The sequence below is a fragment of the Thamnophis sirtalis genome, unplaced genomic scaffold, assembly GCF_051295495.1.
Source record: "Thamnophis sirtalis isolate CommonGarterSnake01/CBP01778 unplaced genomic scaffold, rThaSir2_p1.2 scaffold_1, whole genome shotgun sequence".
NCBI lineage: Eukaryota > Metazoa > Chordata > Lepidosauria > Squamata > Natricidae > Thamnophis > Thamnophis sirtalis.
The window spans coordinates 165,938,986-165,956,611 of record NW_028261381.1 but is presented as its reverse complement, the minus strand read 5'-3'; the positions used below and the strand labels follow the sequence as shown (position 1 = coordinate 165,956,611).

At 40.8% G+C, this 17,626-nt stretch overlaps 1 protein-coding gene across 1 annotated transcript in view; it reads right to left on the bottom strand.

Moving 5' to 3' along the window:
• Positions 1-17,371, bottom strand: part of LOC148049823 (nuclear receptor ROR-beta-like) — a 63,548-nt gene extending 46,177 nt beyond the window's left edge. The window contains exon 1 of the mRNA XM_087702846.1: positions 17,036-17,371. Within this exon, the coding sequence (XP_087558972.1) occupies positions 17,036-17,042 (7 nt within the window). The 5' untranslated portion in view covers positions 17,043-17,371. The remainder of the gene's footprint in view (positions 1-17,035) is intronic.
• Between the last annotated feature and the right edge of the window lie 255 nt (positions 17,372-17,626).

The window sequence follows — 17,626 nt, the reverse complement described above, 5'->3', positions numbered from 1 at the left end:
GGCACACAGCAGAAATGACCCGCTCTCAGTTGGAAGAGGAAGGGCAACATTTGTAGGAACTTCAAAAGACCTTCAGCTCATCAGAACAGAATCTCTGACCTCACCATGGTTTCATTAATTCCCGAAAGGACTAGAAACTCAGCTTGCTGTGGTTAGTAGCAAAGGGGGGCAAAACACCATTGTCCTTTCCAATCAACTACCCCTCTGATGCATTTTCACTGGCACCAGGCTTAATTGGCCAGCAGGAATCCTGGGAAAAATAGGTCTCTGGCCCACAATACTTTGCAGAAATGCGTGGTGGATCAATGCTGTAGAGCAGAGGAGGGGAAGGAAGTCTCAATTAAGACTTAGAATCCTGCCTGTTCACAGTTGGGGGGAATCATCAGGGATTCAAGAGGACGAGACTCGTGGAGTAACACGTTGGTAAGTGGAGAAACAACTATGTTGTAACTAGTGCATTTGGCCTTTTTGTTTATCACTCTTTTTGTTTATTAACTCCATACTCTCTCCCATTTCATCCATAGTTTCTAGACAGTAATCTATATAACAATTTCAAACATTTTATTTTAGAAACAGTTTTAAAAATGCACTGTCCACATTTCAACTTCCCTCTTTCTATGGACTCGAGACTCTGCAGCGTATTCTCACAAATTCATGTGGTCTCATTATCACTCATGCTCCAGCCTCTTTTTCTCTCAGGAAATACACGATTGCTTCCCATTCTGAACCCCACTCCTCAAAAAAACCACCGCTTGGCATCTTCCTGACGTGTAGACTTCAGTACCCAGAATTCCCCAACCAGCATGACTGTTGCTGAGAATTCTGGGTGTTGAAGACCGCATATTTGAAACTTGCCATGGTTGGGAAACAGTGGTTCCCAAACTTGGCAACTTTAAGACTTGTGGACTTCAACTCCCAGAATTCTCCAGCCAGCTCTGAGTTGAAGTCCACAAGTCTTAAAGTTGCCAAGTTTGGGAACCACTGCCCTAAAATCAAAGGAGAATTTGTAGTCCTTTCGATCAGCACCCTGTCCTGGAACCAGGCACTTTTCTAGATTATTATTTTAGAACCTGGCACATTTCTAGATTGGTATTCTAGAACATGGCATTTTTCAGGTATTGAAGAAACCATAGATGCATGCACTGAAAACCCTGACCCTGGTTTGTATTGCAGGTGACATGGGGCAAAATTTGGCATGCCTTGAAAACAACTTCAGAATGGTTCCTGAGCATGGATAAATGCCAGAGGTGTGATTTTTATTTTTATTATTTTATTATTTTGCTGTTTCAGCTATCTGAGTCAGAGGCAGCTTAACTGTATCTTAGATGATACACAGCAATGCATATTAATGAGTTCTAAGGAAGGATAAGCAGGAGATAGTTCTAGATCATCAAGATCAAAATCCAACCACATGATTGTTGAATGACGTCTAAGAAGTCTATATCATGGGTCACATCAGCAACATAAACTGATACCTCCTTTCTGAAATTAGGTAATTGAAATTATGAAAATATGGGACCAACCAGGAGTGATTGCTTGTGTGGGAGGAGAACAGAAAGCTGAGCAAATGTCAGAATGCTTGTCCTTGCCCACTGATCAGAGATGCTATGTTGTATAAGTCTTTAATTTGCCCCAGCCGAGTGCTGAATGTTGAATGCATGTTGTGTTTTTACTACTTTATTTTGTTTACATATTGTTTATTTTGTATTGCACCCCCTCCCTAATGTTTGTAAGCCGCCCTGAGTCCCCTCAGGGAAAAGGGCGGCCTATAAATCTTAATAAAATAAAATAAAATAAAATAAATAGTTTGTGACTGGCTTCACACACCGTAATGTGATTTGTTTAATATTAAGTTTGCCATGCTGTATGAATCCAGCCAACAGTGGTTTGGTGACTCACACTTGAGTGTAATATGTGAACTCCGCCATCAACTAATCACAGCTGAACTATGGCTTACGGCAGGGGTGTCAAACTCGATTTCACTGAGGGCCGCATCAGGGTTGTGTGTGACCTTGGGAGCCCGAGGTTGGCGTGGCCAGGGCAGGTGTGGTCAGCTTGACCTCACTCATGTCGGGAGTGCCTGTGGTGACCCGAACGCTCTGCCAGCAAAAATGGGCTCCTAGGCTCGTTTTTGGCTGCGACGGCATCCTGCAACCCTCTGCCAGTGAAAACGGAGCTCAGGAGAGCCGCACATGACCCTCCTGAGCTCCGTTTTTGCTGGCAGAGGCCCTGTGGGCCAGTCCGCTGTTTCTAGAGTGGCCCTGTGAGCCAGATCTAAGCACCCCACGGCCCGGATGTGGCCCCTGGGCCTTGAGTTTGACACCCCTGGCTTACGGTGAATGAAATTAGCTTATATTATTTTGCTCTCGCTTCTACTTGGAGCAGTTCTAATAAAGTAGAAAGGAAGGCCTGTAAATTTAAAACCTGAGCAACCCTAATGAAGGCATCACATAAATAGATTCATGCAGCTGTTGCTAGCATGAAGTGCATAGTAGCTTAAAACAAGATACCGTATTCTTGGGAAATGAAGCAATTCATATAGCCATGAGATCTCAAATAACTGTGCCAAATCTCCAAATGCTGGTTTTATGCCAATGTGTGACCAAGATTAGAACCTTGCTGTATCGCCTTCAAAGATCCAAGTAGGTTAACATCTTTTTTTGAATGGATAACCAGGCAGAGATTAGCATCATACTGGAATCATAGAAGTTAAAAATGCACTTGCACAACACATTCCAAGAAGCAGGGGGCTCCATGCTTCAGCCTAGAAACCCAGCTATTATCTCAGCACGTTGCATGAATGAGGCCGACATAATAAGCTGTAATAGGGTTTATTTTGTTGGCCTAGCTTGTTATTTAAGTACAGCAATTGTGTTTTGCTATCCCAAGTGCAGGAATTAGTATGTTGTGGGAGCACAGCTTTGGATTGAAAAGCAGCCACTTGGATCATTGTTTCTCAAACTTGACAGCTATAAGAAAGGTGGACTTCAACTCCCAGAATTCCCCAGCCAGCATGGGGAAGGTAAAGTTACTAAGGTTGAGAAACACTGATTTAAATAATCAAGTTCAAGTGTCTGCTTTTTTAGCCACAGCTAAAGTAAAGGCTAAATTTACAGGCTTTACAGCACGGCTCTTCAAGCAACAGCTGTGAGTCTAGGACAGTGGTGGGCAACTTTGGCATCTTTACGACCTGTGGACTTCAACTCCCAGAATTCCTGAGTCAGCTATGCTAGTACTCATATGTAAAAAGAGAGCAAACCCCGTTCCTTTTAGCACTGATGATCTTACCTACTTTGGTAACAAAACATCCGCCAAGCTCAGACAGCACAAAGGACCCACAAAAATCTCTCATATCTGCACTACAGTGTAACCACTAATGTTTTTTTTCTTCTTTCTTCTTAATTTCAGTGAATAGTGAATGCTCCCTGGGCTTGGTGGAAAACATGGGTTCCTTTGGCAATTTCCAAAGTCATGTTATCATGTTGATTTCCTTTGTGAGTTATAGATTCTCCACCTAGAAAATATCACACCCTGTAAAGCTGGACGAGCACCCTAAAACCAGGCGAGTTGGGAAATTATAGCAATGCATAGGAGGTACTGTGCCAAAATAAATATTTGAGGGATGCCAAAATATTTTTCCCCTGTGTTCCAATCCCATATTAATTTGAAAGAAGGAAAATTAAATCTGCATAAAATGTTGAATTGGAACACATTTTAAAACATCGGTTTTCCCCCAAAGTGCATCTATACTGGCATACCTTATCTAATATGCATGTAATTTTTTTTTTAATATGAAAGAGGTAGATTTTTAAACACATTTTGCTACAGTGAGATACGCTGCCCACTGTAGATATTAAAAGGACTGTGCAATCGAAAGGATAATTATTTTCCAGTTTGCTTATTAGTTTGGGTGGGAAAGATCATATCAATTTCCATCCAATATATTTAAGCAATCGTGGATGAAGCAACTGAAATGTAAATAAACTGGGGAAACTATCGTTCCAACCGTCACTCATCCATGAAGCTCTTTTGGATCAATTTAATGATGAGACAAAGCTGCGGTGGAAAGATAGTACAGGATAAGATTAAGATATCTGGACTTCAATGTCCATAATTCCCCAGCCAGCATGACTAGGGAATAGGTGGCCAGGGAATTCTGGGAGTTGAGGTCCACATATCTTAAAGCTGCCAAGTTAAGAAACACTGATACAGAAGGGTAAGAAGAACCAAGTAAGGCTGGGATGTAGAAATACAAATACAGGCAATCCTCGACTTACAACAGTTCATTTAGTGACCATTCGGAGTTACAATGACACTGGAAAAAGTGACTTATGACCGTTTTTCACATTTATGACCATTGCAGCATCCTCAGGGTCACATGATTGACAGTCAGACGCTTGGCAATTCATATTTATGACAGTTGCAGTGTCCCGGGATCATGTGATCCCCTTTTGCAACTTTTTGACGCGCAAACTCAATGGGTAAGCCAGATTCACCTAAGAACTACATTACTAACTTAGCAACTGCAGTGATTCACTGAACAACTGTTGCATGAAAGGTTGTAAAATGGGGCGAAATTCACTTAACAACAAATTCAACTGACTTAGCAATAGAAATGTAGGGTTTAGTTGTGGCCATAAGTGGAGGACTACCTATATGTTCCAAGACCCAAACTTTAATGGTAAAACAAAAGAGTCAATTTAGGTTAGATTTATTGCAAAGGGATGAGACAGGAACTGCAGTGGAACACAAATTAAAGACAAGAGAAAAATCGCAAGAAGCAGTGAAGGAGAGAGAAGTAACATCAGATTAAAACTGAATGACTGTACAAAGGTAGGGTTGCATAAGGTCTGTTATATAAGAAGGAGTATCAGAAAGGAAGAGGTACATAATTTGAGAGAGCAGGTTTGATGCTGTAGTTAAAGACACCGGGCCAAAAATGGGGAGGCTATGATTTCTAGTCCTGCCTTTGGTACAAATGCCAATTGGGTGACTTTGGGCCAGTCTCTCCCTTTCTCTCATCCCTAGGAAGAAGGCAAAGGCAAACGGCTTCCAAAATCTTTTGCCAAGAAAACTGCAGTCATTGCAAGACTTTAAAATAAATCCTAACCCTGCAGTTCCAACCAACATGAAATCTCCAGAACCGTAAAGCCTATAAACTTGAAATTTGGCACGTATATTCCTCTTGGCTTCTAGGTGCTTGCTAAGAAAGGAGTTTGCAAAATGACCATCAGATCATTAATATTTTTAATACAGTAATTAACACACTCTGATGCTAAGGAGTTAGACATTCTACTCCCCCTCCCCACCTGAAAAGAACTCTGTTCCTACTGCCAGTTGCCTCACATTCTGTTACCTCAGTTCAAACTGGCAGATGTTCCACTCTTTCACCCAGGAGTGGTCTGGGGCTCCTTACAGTACTAAACGTTGGTACCTCACCAGAATGTCTATGCCTTCCACCTATGGAACTGCTTCCGGACTCAAGACAGCAGAAGCAATATTCCCTTATATGTTTCAATTACCAAACACCACTGAGGCCAATGGATTGTGAACTGATATTTCTTCTGCATAGCCCAATCACATAGTTTTGTTGCGAAGCATGGGTATCCAACTAGTACAGGTATAACACTATACTACAAAAGCCATCTTGCACACATAAATAAACAAACCTATACTCAGATACTCTACTTTGTAGAGCATATAAGAAAACAAAACTCTCATTCATATGAGGTTCTACAAATCTGCTGTCACTCATTTTCTTCTCTTCTTGTAAGATGCTGGGAAGACCATCCTTTTCCCAACAACTAACCTTTATGGAAAGGCATAAGCTTCCATGCAGGCTAACATGGTTCCCCTCCTACAATGAGAAAATCAAACAAAGGGCTGAAAAATCAATCTTTGGCAACTGGGAATTAGGAAATATAGTGAACCAATACAATTAAATTAAAAAACAGGTTTCTAGTCCTCAGCATTGCAAGAACATCATGAGTTTTCTTCAGTGATTTAACCAAATCTATCCTGTTTTCCCGAAAATAAGCCCTCCCCGGATAATAAGCTCAATCAGGCTTTTGAGCGCATGCACTAAAATAAGCCCTCCCCTGAAAATAAGCACTCCCCGAAAATATTCCAACCCAGCAGCAGCCATAAGATGACCACGCTCACCGCCTCCTGCACCTCAAAAAGAATAAGACCTCCCCAAAAATAACGCCAAGCGCTTATTTTGAGGATCAAAAGAAAACAAGATCCTGTCTTCCTTTTGGGGAAACACGGTAATGTTGTAAGCAAAAACTATCACCCTATCCCAGCTTTGGCCATTTTGTGGATTACTTTCTAATGTGTTTGTGTTTCTTAATAACAGCTAGAAAAGCGAAGCTTTTTACATTTATTTCTAAAGGGGAAAATAGATATTGTTGATTGCAGACTGAAATTCAGAACATCCTAAAGGCTCTTATATATTTTCAGTTGTCCACTAACAATGTAGTAAAGAATAGATTCTACGCATTATGAAAATATTCGTACCAGCAATTTACATATATTTCTGAATTGCTAGATTCCCCAGCAGCTCCAGAACAGAAATTATTTATTTAATGTCCTCCTCAGTTAGCCTTCTTATTGGAGGTATTGGATGGACCAGTCTAGTTGATAGAGTGATAGTTTTCTTTCATTGTTTTATCTAGTTAAATAATGAATTCTGATTTCTGGTGAATGGTTATCTGGATTGGATATCTAAATAAGTAGTGATAATAGTTGGTAGTCAATAGGTTTTCATTTCTTTTTCTTTCTTTTTTTTGTAATGTTTAATTGTGAATCGAGGAACGAGGGGAACATAGACTAAATGGGAAAGGGGTTTTTATGTTTATGTTGTTATGTATTTTTGCCAGTAGCATCTTTGCTGATTTAATAAGGAGAGCTAAAGATTTAGACATGAATTTATAGAAAATGAGCTAAGGTATGGAATGAAGAGGTATCTGGCTGTATTGTAAGAAACAGTGATGAATTGTTAAGTGGGCTTCTTGCGAGAAACTAAGAGAAATTTAACTCTGATTTGGGGATTCAACCATTAGAATTATGGGGGATCATAGAAGTAATATTGCTAATTTCAGAGTAAGAATTAGATGTATTTTTTATCTATATTGTATCAAAAAAAATCAGAAATTCTTCTTTTTCTTTTTTTTTCTTTTACTTTTCCCTTTTTTGTCTCACTTTTTTCTTGCTTTTTGTCTGGTTTTTTTTCCTCTATTTTTTTTCCTTGCTTATGTTTTATTCACGCTTTCAAAATTTAATAAATCGTATTAAAACATATAGGACTTTTCTTTTTAGACTTATTCAATTTTATAGAAGTATGTATGGTGTTTTTAATCACACCTAAAGAAAGTGTAAGTGGTTTTCCAGTCTTATCCACTCAACAGCCGTAAAGTGTAGGACAGAATAGAGAATCTAATCCATTGATTTCACCATATTTGAGTAGGGGTTTGAACCTGGGTTATTATAGTATTAATTCCACTCATTGTTACCTTATTAGCCCTACCTTTCTGAGGTACTACCCTCATTATAGAAATAATTATGTCTAACAACCCTGTAAAATAGATCAGAGGTATTACCTAAATACAGTATAGCGTGATGCTAAGCATGTCACCTGACCTTAAGATGAATTTCAAGGATTTATAGCAGGACTATTTCACCCCAGTTTCACTAAGTTGGCTATCCGGTTTTAAAAACAAACTCTCTATTCCAATGTTCCTCAAACTTAGGCACTTTAAAATGCAGGGACTTCAACTCCCAGAATTCCCCCACCAGGCTGAGGCATTCTGGGATTTAAAGTCCATGCTTCTTAAAGTGGCAATGCTTGAGAAACACTGTTCTATCCAAACGGCAATAAATAAAACATCGGGAATACGGGAATGTGGATCTCCGTAGGCAGCCCAAAACAAAACTCAACATTAATTTAAAGTAGCCTCCCAAGTCTCTCCACGTAAATCACTTGCCCACAATATTGTGTCCTTGCCCTGTTGCTGACGCACTTCTGTGTCACCTTTTGCCTACAGACAAAAAAATAATAATAATCAGAAACCCCGATCTCCCTTGCAAAAATTTTTTTAAAAAAATGAGTGGGCAGAACTTGGACACCTACTGAATTTTTAAAAGAACCCCATCGTACAATGACCCAAACAGTTGCAAAAGACACACACTTCAGGTAAAAGGTCAAATCCTTGACACCCATCTTCAGTTTACGAATTTGTTTTGATTTTTGGAATGGTTCAGCTAATAGGAAGGCATAACTGAGATGCTGAAATTTGTATTTGGCTACAATCCTCTCCTCCCCTCCCCTATTCACAGATCCCAATCAGCCAGCCTGGCTTTAAATAATCTGAAATCTGCCTGAGCATGTTGTAAATCTCTTACGAACCACAAGGGAGACCATCCGCTTTGTTCCCTGGATAAAGAGATCCCCGACTGAACACACCAAGCAAATTAACACGTACACATGTTTGCACGCACCACACACACACCGGAAACATCTCAGGACTCCTAGGAATTCTGATAGGGGAAAAGAGAGGCCCAATCTACCCCATTGTGGTTTCATTGTGTTTTTTAATAATTTCTGCCCATACTGTACACCTTTCAATAGGCTGGATTCCTGCTGCCTATTCAGCCAGCTTGTTTGCTTAAGCTGCAGCCAGGCTGCAAATGGGAGAGCGATGGTACCGGGTTTGTGTAAAAGGCAAGGAAATTTGACAGGCGACCCGGCTTTTCTGGACTCCCGAACAATGAAAAAGAACGTGCCAGGGAATGAAAAATATAGAATCAATATTGAATATAGAATCAATGAAAAATATAAATTCCTTGGAACAGTTCTCTTTGTCAATACTGATGTTGTATTGAGACAACTGCCTTGATCGAAACCTCTCCCTCAAAACCTTCTGCCTTCTCTCCTTTGAAAATTTGGGTAAAAGGAATCCCGTTGCTTCTCTTTACAATTCTATGAATGCCCCACATGTGCAGAAGCTGTGTTTCCCAACCTCTAGGAAAGATAAGAGTAGAAAACATAAGTTCAGCATGTGAAATGCCCCACATTGGATCTTGTGACTTTCGACATTTTCCTTAAATGTGATTTTAGTTGGCTAGGAATTCTTCAGTGCAGGAAGACGAGCTTCTCGAGAGTAGCAATAGTCAAGCAGGGATAGGTTTTGTTCTTTCTGGAGCAAAATAGGTTCTGATACAGCCTAGACCCGTGATGGCTAACCCTTTTGTTGTTAAGTGCCAAAAATGCAAGTGCGAGCGTGCGATAGCATGCGGGGGTGCCAGCACCCATAATGCAAAGTGTGCCCACATGTGTACGAGCGCACAAGTCCCCCATGCTCTCCCTCCACGTGCACCGCACTGCTCACCTCCAAGCTGAGCTTGGTTATTTCCTCTGGGGGGCCAGGGAGGCCGTTTTCGCCCTCCCCAGGCTCTAAGAAAGCCTCTGGACCCTGGGGAAGGCAAAAAACAGGCTCAGCAAGCTTATCGGAAGTTCCAAACCTCCAGCCCCCATTGGGTCCGTTTTATGGAGGCTTTCCTGAAGCCTGGGGAAAGATGAAAACAGCCTCCCCCAGCCCTCCGGAAGGCTGAAAATCAGCTGGAGCCAACAGCTCGCATGCCGGCAAATATAGCTCAACGTGCCACTTGTGGCACGTTTGCCCTAGTTTCGCCATCACAGGCCTAGACTGACTGGTGGATGCTCAGGTGATATTTGGGGACATCATTAACGGCAATAAAAAAATTAATGGCACCTAGAAATTGAAATACGTTTCAAATCCTGCTCTTCCCAATCCTCAAAATATTACAAATAGATTATCCCCGTAAGAGTTACAACAACTTGATTAGGTAAGTAGTAACACTAGGCCAGCTAAGGAGGAAGCTCGCAGGATAGCTAACCAGCTTAGCAATATATGGGCAGAGTCAATCTATTTCAGTGTTTCCCAACCTGACAACTTGAAGATGCGTGGACTGCAATTCTCAGAATTCCCCAGCCAGCATGGCTGGCTGGGGAATTCTGGGAATTGGAAGTTCACACATCTTCAAGTTGTCAAGGTTGAGAAATGCTGGAACACAGTATAATACCTTCTGCACGTTTATTTAAAAAAAAACCTCACTGTAGTTTCTTTCAAATAAAGGCACTCGTAGTTGAAAGCTTACAGCATAATCCCATAAAGTGAATAGAATGGCAAACACAAAGTGTAATTCTGAGTACATTTACCCAAAAGAAAATCCTGCTGCCTTTCCTGGGATCTATCAGCAGTAAAGGAAATTTAGCGTATTTTAGTCTTTACAGCAATATTTCTCAATCTTAGCAAACTAGAAGTTTTGTGGACTTCAACTCCCAGAATTCTCCAGCCAGCAGAATTCTGGGAAGTGAAGCATGGTTGACTAGGGAATTCTGGGAGTTGAAGTCCACACATTTTTAAGTGGCCAAAGTTGAGAAATACTGAGAATCATGAAATTCCCAACATGCTTAAAAATGACCATTCTGGATGGGGAATTTCTTTTCATGTATCACAACCTCTTGTGCTGATGTGCATCTTCCCGGTACATGTATCAAGACCCTTTATCACACAATCATAATTGCCAAAGGAATTATGGTCATAAGTCATTGCAGTTATTAAGTGGATCACTATATGACCAGACCCGACTTTATGACATTTTTTTCAATGGTCGTTAAGCAAACCATTATACCATATTTTCCCCAAAATAAGACCCAACCAGAAAATAAGCCCTGATGTGTATTTTATAGCAAAAATTAATATAAGATCCGGTCTTATTTTCCAGGAAACAAGCTAGATGTTATTTACGGGATGCTGGAATTAAATGCTGGAAACCAGCAAAAAATGTCAGAAATTTCAGTCACGTGGCAATGGGACACCGCTAATGACCATAAAGGTGAGCTGGTTGCCAAGCACCAATATGTGATCATATGAGTGTGGGGGAGGTTGTCGTAACTTTGAAATCAGGTCATAAGTAGTGAATCTTGGGGGGGGGGGAGTGCCTGTTGAGCAATTGCAAATGATCAAGGATTACCTCTACTCACTTTTACTGTAATATCAAACTTCAAGTATTAAGTTAAGCTAGGTATGATGTGAAGGGATAAATGGTTAGCCAGTGGGGGCTATAAATACATAAATAAGGCAGGATATAAACCAACAAAATATAAGGGGGAAATAAGTAAATAAATATTCCTGAAAAATGTGGTAATAAATCACCTGAAATGTTCTACACAAGAGTTGTGACACAAAGGAGTCACACAAAGCCTTTTATGTGATCTCAGAGATACTGTTCCCTTAGATGCTGTCATTGAATATTTCCTTTTGCTTTGTTTGAAAACCGAAACCTATATTTACTGAATTGCCCTGATCCCTTAGAGCAGCGTTTCTCAATCTCAGCAACAATTAAAAGGAATGGATTTCAACTCCCAGAATTCTCCAGCCAGCTAGCTGGCTGGGGAATTCTGGGAGTTGAAGTCCATGTGTTTTAGTAGTTGCTGTGCCTGAGAAACACGGCTCTAAATTGTGGTTAGGTTAGGGTGATTCTTTCTTCTGGCAAAGAAGGGGGGGGGGAGAGGGGAACTGAAAATGATAACAGCCATGTGTGGGAGGGGGCAGGTTTTCAGGGGGCTGCAACCTATCAAAGGAATGTTAAAAGCCTTCCTCAAGCCTTAGCAGAATATCAGTGAGAAATTGGGCTCCTGACATCTGCAGCAATCATCACTGCTCCATCTAGCAGCAAAACCTTAACCCTCTTGTAAGGAAAATGGAAGATTGTCTCCATACTTCAGGATTATCCTTCAGCATTAGGATTATCCTTGCCTCCTTTTCCATCATAAATCCCTGTGTTCACCCTATCAATGTATCTTTAGTAAACAAAGTACAGTACCTCTATTTCCTATTATTTGAACTTACCTGGATCCTACCACAGGAGAGAGAGAAAAACCTCACCTGTTCGACATTTACAGGTTAATCAGCATTTGGTTTTTCTACTTAGCGTTTATTATAAACTTGAAAGACTGAATTTAAATCTGAATAGTCACGTCTATCACCAAACTAGATAATAGTGTTTTATATACTAAACAGAGGGATCCAGAGGTAGGCAAAAATATCAAGATGATGACATTTTTTTTAAAAAACAATTACTGGTAGTCCTTGAGTTACAACATTTTGTTTAGTGACTGTTCAAAGTTACAACGGCACTGAAAAATGTGACTTATCACTGGTTTTCACATCATTGCAATATCCTCATGGTCATGTGATCAGAATTCAGATGTTTGGTAACTGACTCATATTTATGACGGTTGCAATGTCCCGGAGTCATGTGATCACCTTTTGCAACCTTCCGACAAACAAAGTCAGGGAGGTATCCAGATTCACTTAACAACCATGGTACTAACTTAACAACTGCAGTGATTCATTTAACAACTGTGGCAAGAAAAGTCGTAAAATGGGGGCAAATTAATTTAACAAATGTCTCACCTAACAACAGAAATCTTGGACTCAAATTGTGGTCATAAGGCGAGAACGATCTATACAGTATAAGACCACATCTTAATTCCCCCCCCCCTCCCCCATGGCTGTCTCTGGTAGGAGACACTCTCCACATTTAGTCTTCCTTCTTCCCAACTCCCAGGATCAAATTCAGGTGTGAAAGTCACGGTAAGTGACTAAACAGAAACAAACCTCCCTATTCACATCCCTATTCTGTGTTTTAACAACTTAAGAGCCAACCTTTTGCACACAATTCGCATTTTCACATCAAGGCCATTGCAGCGATGCGCCAACATCTCTTGGGACGAGCAAAAGAAGCATAATTGTCCGCCTTCCTATCCAGATATGCTCCACTTTCTTTCTTCTGAATCTCAGAACATGTTTTAAAGCTTTTTCAAGATGTTTTCCTAGCTTTCTTAGAAGGCTGACTGCTAGCGTTCTCCCTCAAATTAGCAAAAATCCTATTCTGTACCGATTCGGTGAGAGAAAACGCAAAAGCCTTGCTCGAAGGAACCAGGAACCCTACATTCGTTTTTCTGTGCAAATTTCAGTCAGACTTTTTGAGGGGTACCCCAATACTGCCCATAGTTCTACACGATCTCACTTAGCTTTGTGGCCATCCTGTTCCCCAAGGGCAAAATAATCTAGGTTCAAATACAACTGTCTAACGCAAGGAGAAAAAAATTAAAAAAATAAAATGGTTAAAAAATTGCACCTTTGCCCTCCAACGCATTGTCCCTTTCTGCTCATAATGAAAAAGCACCATAAAAATATTTTGCTAGCTATCATTGGAAGGATGAAAAAAAAGGAACAACCAGAGCTAGAGTGGATTTTTGCTGCTTAACTAGCATGGCACTAAGATATATTCTTGTTTTTCTAAATTGATTATAGCATTACCAACTGCAATTATTACACTGAAACAAGAGATTTACATGGAGATAAATGTTTGTTTTCCTTCCAAACTCATCTCCCAAACATTGGATACGCAATGTTTTCTTGCACTGTACCAGCTGCTCTCATGCTGATTTGCACCTAATCTAAACTTCTCAGCTTAGAAGGAACACGTTTTCTTCAGAATTCCATTGTCCATCCCGATCCCTACCACTTCATCCTTAAGCCCCTCATACTGTAATCCTTCCCCACCCAATGCCTTTTCACTTCACGGTAGCGATGCTTGAAAGCAGCAAGGCATACCCAAGCCGCAGATTAAAATGGCCGCTGGAGAGGAAAAATGGCGGAACTTGTAGGACTTCAGACAAACACCAACGAAGCACGCACACCGGAGAGGCAGTGCATCTGCCTCTGCAGTGATGTTCAGGGATCGGCCGAACAATCATATCCTCAAATGCTAATCTGCTCCCAAACTGGGAATTGGAAATTTGAAAAACTGGCCCCGTTCTGCATCATCTGCACTGCAAAAGACATGCAAAAGACTGCAGAAGATACAAGATTTAGATCTGGAAGAAGGATAGGAAAAAGATATAAAAGGAAATTATGCTTGGAGGTGGGGAAGGAATATGACATAATTTATTTTGGCATTTGATCAGGCAAGCCATCGGTTTATATAATTTTCTTCTTCCCAGCCCGTTTTTTTTACATACAACCAGAAAACAAAAACTCAGAATAAGGAACTGAGTCCAGAAAGCTGGCCAGCCATGCAGAATCGGAATGCCTACAAATTTAATAAATAACTGCAACTTATATTTTCCGGGAGTAACACAATAATGCCACTCTATGCCAAAAGCAAAATTAGAAATCACTTCCCCCATCTTTGTTGCTGCAAGATGCCAGGTTTGGGATTACAAAGAGATGTCTTCAAGCATTAATTAAATTGTTGGTCCAATTTTGCTCATTATCTCCTAGGCAGAGAAATGGCCTCAATCACCGAGTTTGATCTTATGCAGCTTTTCTTAGCAAAGACAGGGGAGTTCTGCAAGATTTTATTTTAAGCTAACCACTCCAACCCTGGATCTCCTTTAGCAGAGTTTCTCAATCTTGAAGGGTGGATTCTTAATTCCCAGAATTCTCCAGCCAGCTAGCTGGCTGGAGAATTCTGGGAGTTGGAGTCCACCCACAGGAAACCATGCCAAGGTTGAGAAATGTTATACCCAGGTATGCATTTTCCATCCATAAGGTCATGACTCTGCTCAAAATGGGTCAGCAGACTGTATGAACTGAAAAAGGAAGAAAAACAACAAAAATGTTGGTCTGCGATGAAAGAATGGATGATTTGGCTCATGGAATGATTCATCGGCTAAGCAAGGGTGGGACAGGAAGGCAGGCCAAAATGGGCTGCGCTTGACTCGGAGCTGGAGAGGGAGGGACGCAGCTTTGTGTCAAAGCACCATCAGCCCAAGGCCGATTCAAGGTGCTCCTTATTTGTTTATTTGTTTTATTAGTGATACACCTCTATTCCGCCACAATCAAAGCGACAGGCTAGAGAGTGACAGTTCTGAAAAGTGGGTGCCATGCTTTTCCTTACTTTCTAGTGTTGTTTATGCAAAACTGTTCATCCTTCCCGATTATGTTGATCCATCACCACCATAAGATTTCAAAAAAATCATGGCCTAGATGAAGTCTTTCTCTCCTTCCTTCCTTTTCTGTTAGCTGGACATATTCAAAGCTCCCCACCGCACTTATTCCAATCAGAGGAAGGACAACTCGAAATACGTACATGGACATCTGCATGCGCACAAAATTGAACTTTTCACAATACATTGGATGGAGCGTTATTATTTATTGAAAGATTTATTTTTTAAAAAAGTCGTCTGCTGTTCTTTTCTTCATCCCATCCTTGCTTTCTAGGGCTTAATTTCAGACATGCTTTCATTCTCTATCTCCTATCTCTCGTCTGTAATTTTCACGTATACATTAAATTGTAGAAAAAGGAGGAGAGAAAAAAAATCACATTGCAAGCACTAAAATTATATGTGGCTTGCTATGTGTTGTGCAAATGTGGACAAAATAAAATACTTCCAAGTCCGCAAGTTAAAAATTATAAATCACTGAAAAGGAAAAAAATGACCTCAAGCAACATTAGTATAAAGCTATTGGACAAACCTATTTGCCATCTTCTAGAAGGACTTATTAATAACATAAGATAGGATGGGGGGGAAAATAAAGTTAAATAAAATTATTCCTTTGCCTATGGGAAAATGTTAGCCAAATCTCACAGAATGTAATAGCAATACCTCTGAACAAGTACAAAGTCTCTTATCTACAACACTGAAGAACTAGAGTTAGAAAAAACACCCTCTTATTGAAATCTATACCTGTTTTACATCTGGATATGTTGTCTTTCACGCTTACGCATTCAAATGAAAATAATACGGATCAGATTACATTCTGCTTTACAGTTTACTCAAGCTGAGGGCTAGCAAAAGTCCTTTAGAACTCATCAAATTATACCTTAAATGACTTCCCAGGATAGAGATAAGAAACAGGAAAAGAGTGCAGGGTGATCCTAACTTCATTCAATAGTAAATCCCACCAGGAACAAATAGATCTATTTCTTAGCAAAAGGATCTATTCCTTCATTATTTATAGGGTTTGTCTCAGCATAAAGCCTAAAATACTTCTTGGTAGGAAAAAATCACAAGGTCATGTTAAAAAAAAAAAAACACCTACCAAGTAATATAAAGTGTTTTTTTAAAGGAAAAGAAATCCATAAAATAAAAAGGGATTAGAGATGAGGGTGGAGTGATGGATTTACACATACAAACACATGCTGGTTTGCATGTGGAAATAATTGATCTCCTTAATATCCGTTTCTGCAACATAAAACTGCTAGATGTGAGTTTCTGCAGATTATGTTATTATATAAAAAAACCTCCATCCTTTAATGAGTTTTGCACCCAAACACAATTTTTTCCTTACGCCACAACTCATAATAACAATAATAAATAATCATCATCATCACAACAAAGATGCAGTGGTTTTTTTTTAAATATACAAGTTGCTTAACCAAAGGAGTGCTCAAAATGCACATCTGGAAGAGAACGTTTCCCCCCCCCCTTCCTATTCTATATCACAACGTCCTGTTTGCTATTATTCAACCGCCAAAGATGCGTTTGTTTTTCCTAGTTGCTCGCTAAACTGTTTATGGGTTGAAATGTCTTTCTTTTAAAATCTGGTTTCTTAAAGTACGGCAGCGGCTTCGTTTGGAAGAGAAAGAATACCCACGAGTGAAGTAGCTGGATGTCGGGAGAAAATACGATTATTTATTAATCAAGGAAGGGAGAGAGCGCGCGCGATCGCAACCGAGCGCTGCAACTAAGCCCCTTAAACCCTGCGACCCCCACCCTCTCTCCTCCTCCTCCTTTTTTAGGAAAGCCCCCAAAGCAGAGTGGGACCTGCTTCCGAAGAAACGCTCCCACTCCGCTTCGATTCCCCCAAGGGAAGACACTTCGGATCTCCCGCCCTGCAAGTCGGGGCTGGATCGCGCCCTGGCCCCGCGCGTCGATCGGTCGCCTCTCCCACCTGGACGCCAAGAGAGAGGAGATCCACGTAGGGATCCTTACCTCGCATCTTCTACGCCGAGGTTCCCTTCTCTTTACCTCTCTTCTGGAAATAGCATGGAAAAAAACAGACCGTCAGAAACAAAACTCCTTGCAGAAGGAGAGGAGGGGAAATCAATAGATGCGGCGGAGAGCGGAGGGTATAAAGTTTCCAGCGTGGGATCCGGCCGGGTGGTTGGCTTCCCTCGATCGCTCGCTCGCTCGGCTGGTTCCTTCTCTTCTGTTTGCGTTTTGCAGCTCGCCCAACAATTAAGGAGAAGTGGCTGAAGCGTCTTCCTTCTGACGTCTCCACACCTTCCTTTCCCCTTCCTTCGCTCCTTCTTTCCCTGCCAAGCGCTCTTGGAGAACTGCTAACCTACTTTCTTCCAGAGGTTGGTATGTACAAGAAGCATGGGAAACTCACATGACAAATCCCTGGCTCGGGCTCCGCCCACCTCCTGTCAATTTCGGTTCAAGCTCCACCCCTCTGGGTCTAGGGCCCACCCCTTCGCTTTGCATCCTTGAATTTGTTGTTCTGATTATGTTTTCCTTCGATAAAAGACTACAAACATGATTTCTTCCTTCCTTCTTTCTTTCCTTCCTTCCTTCCTTCTT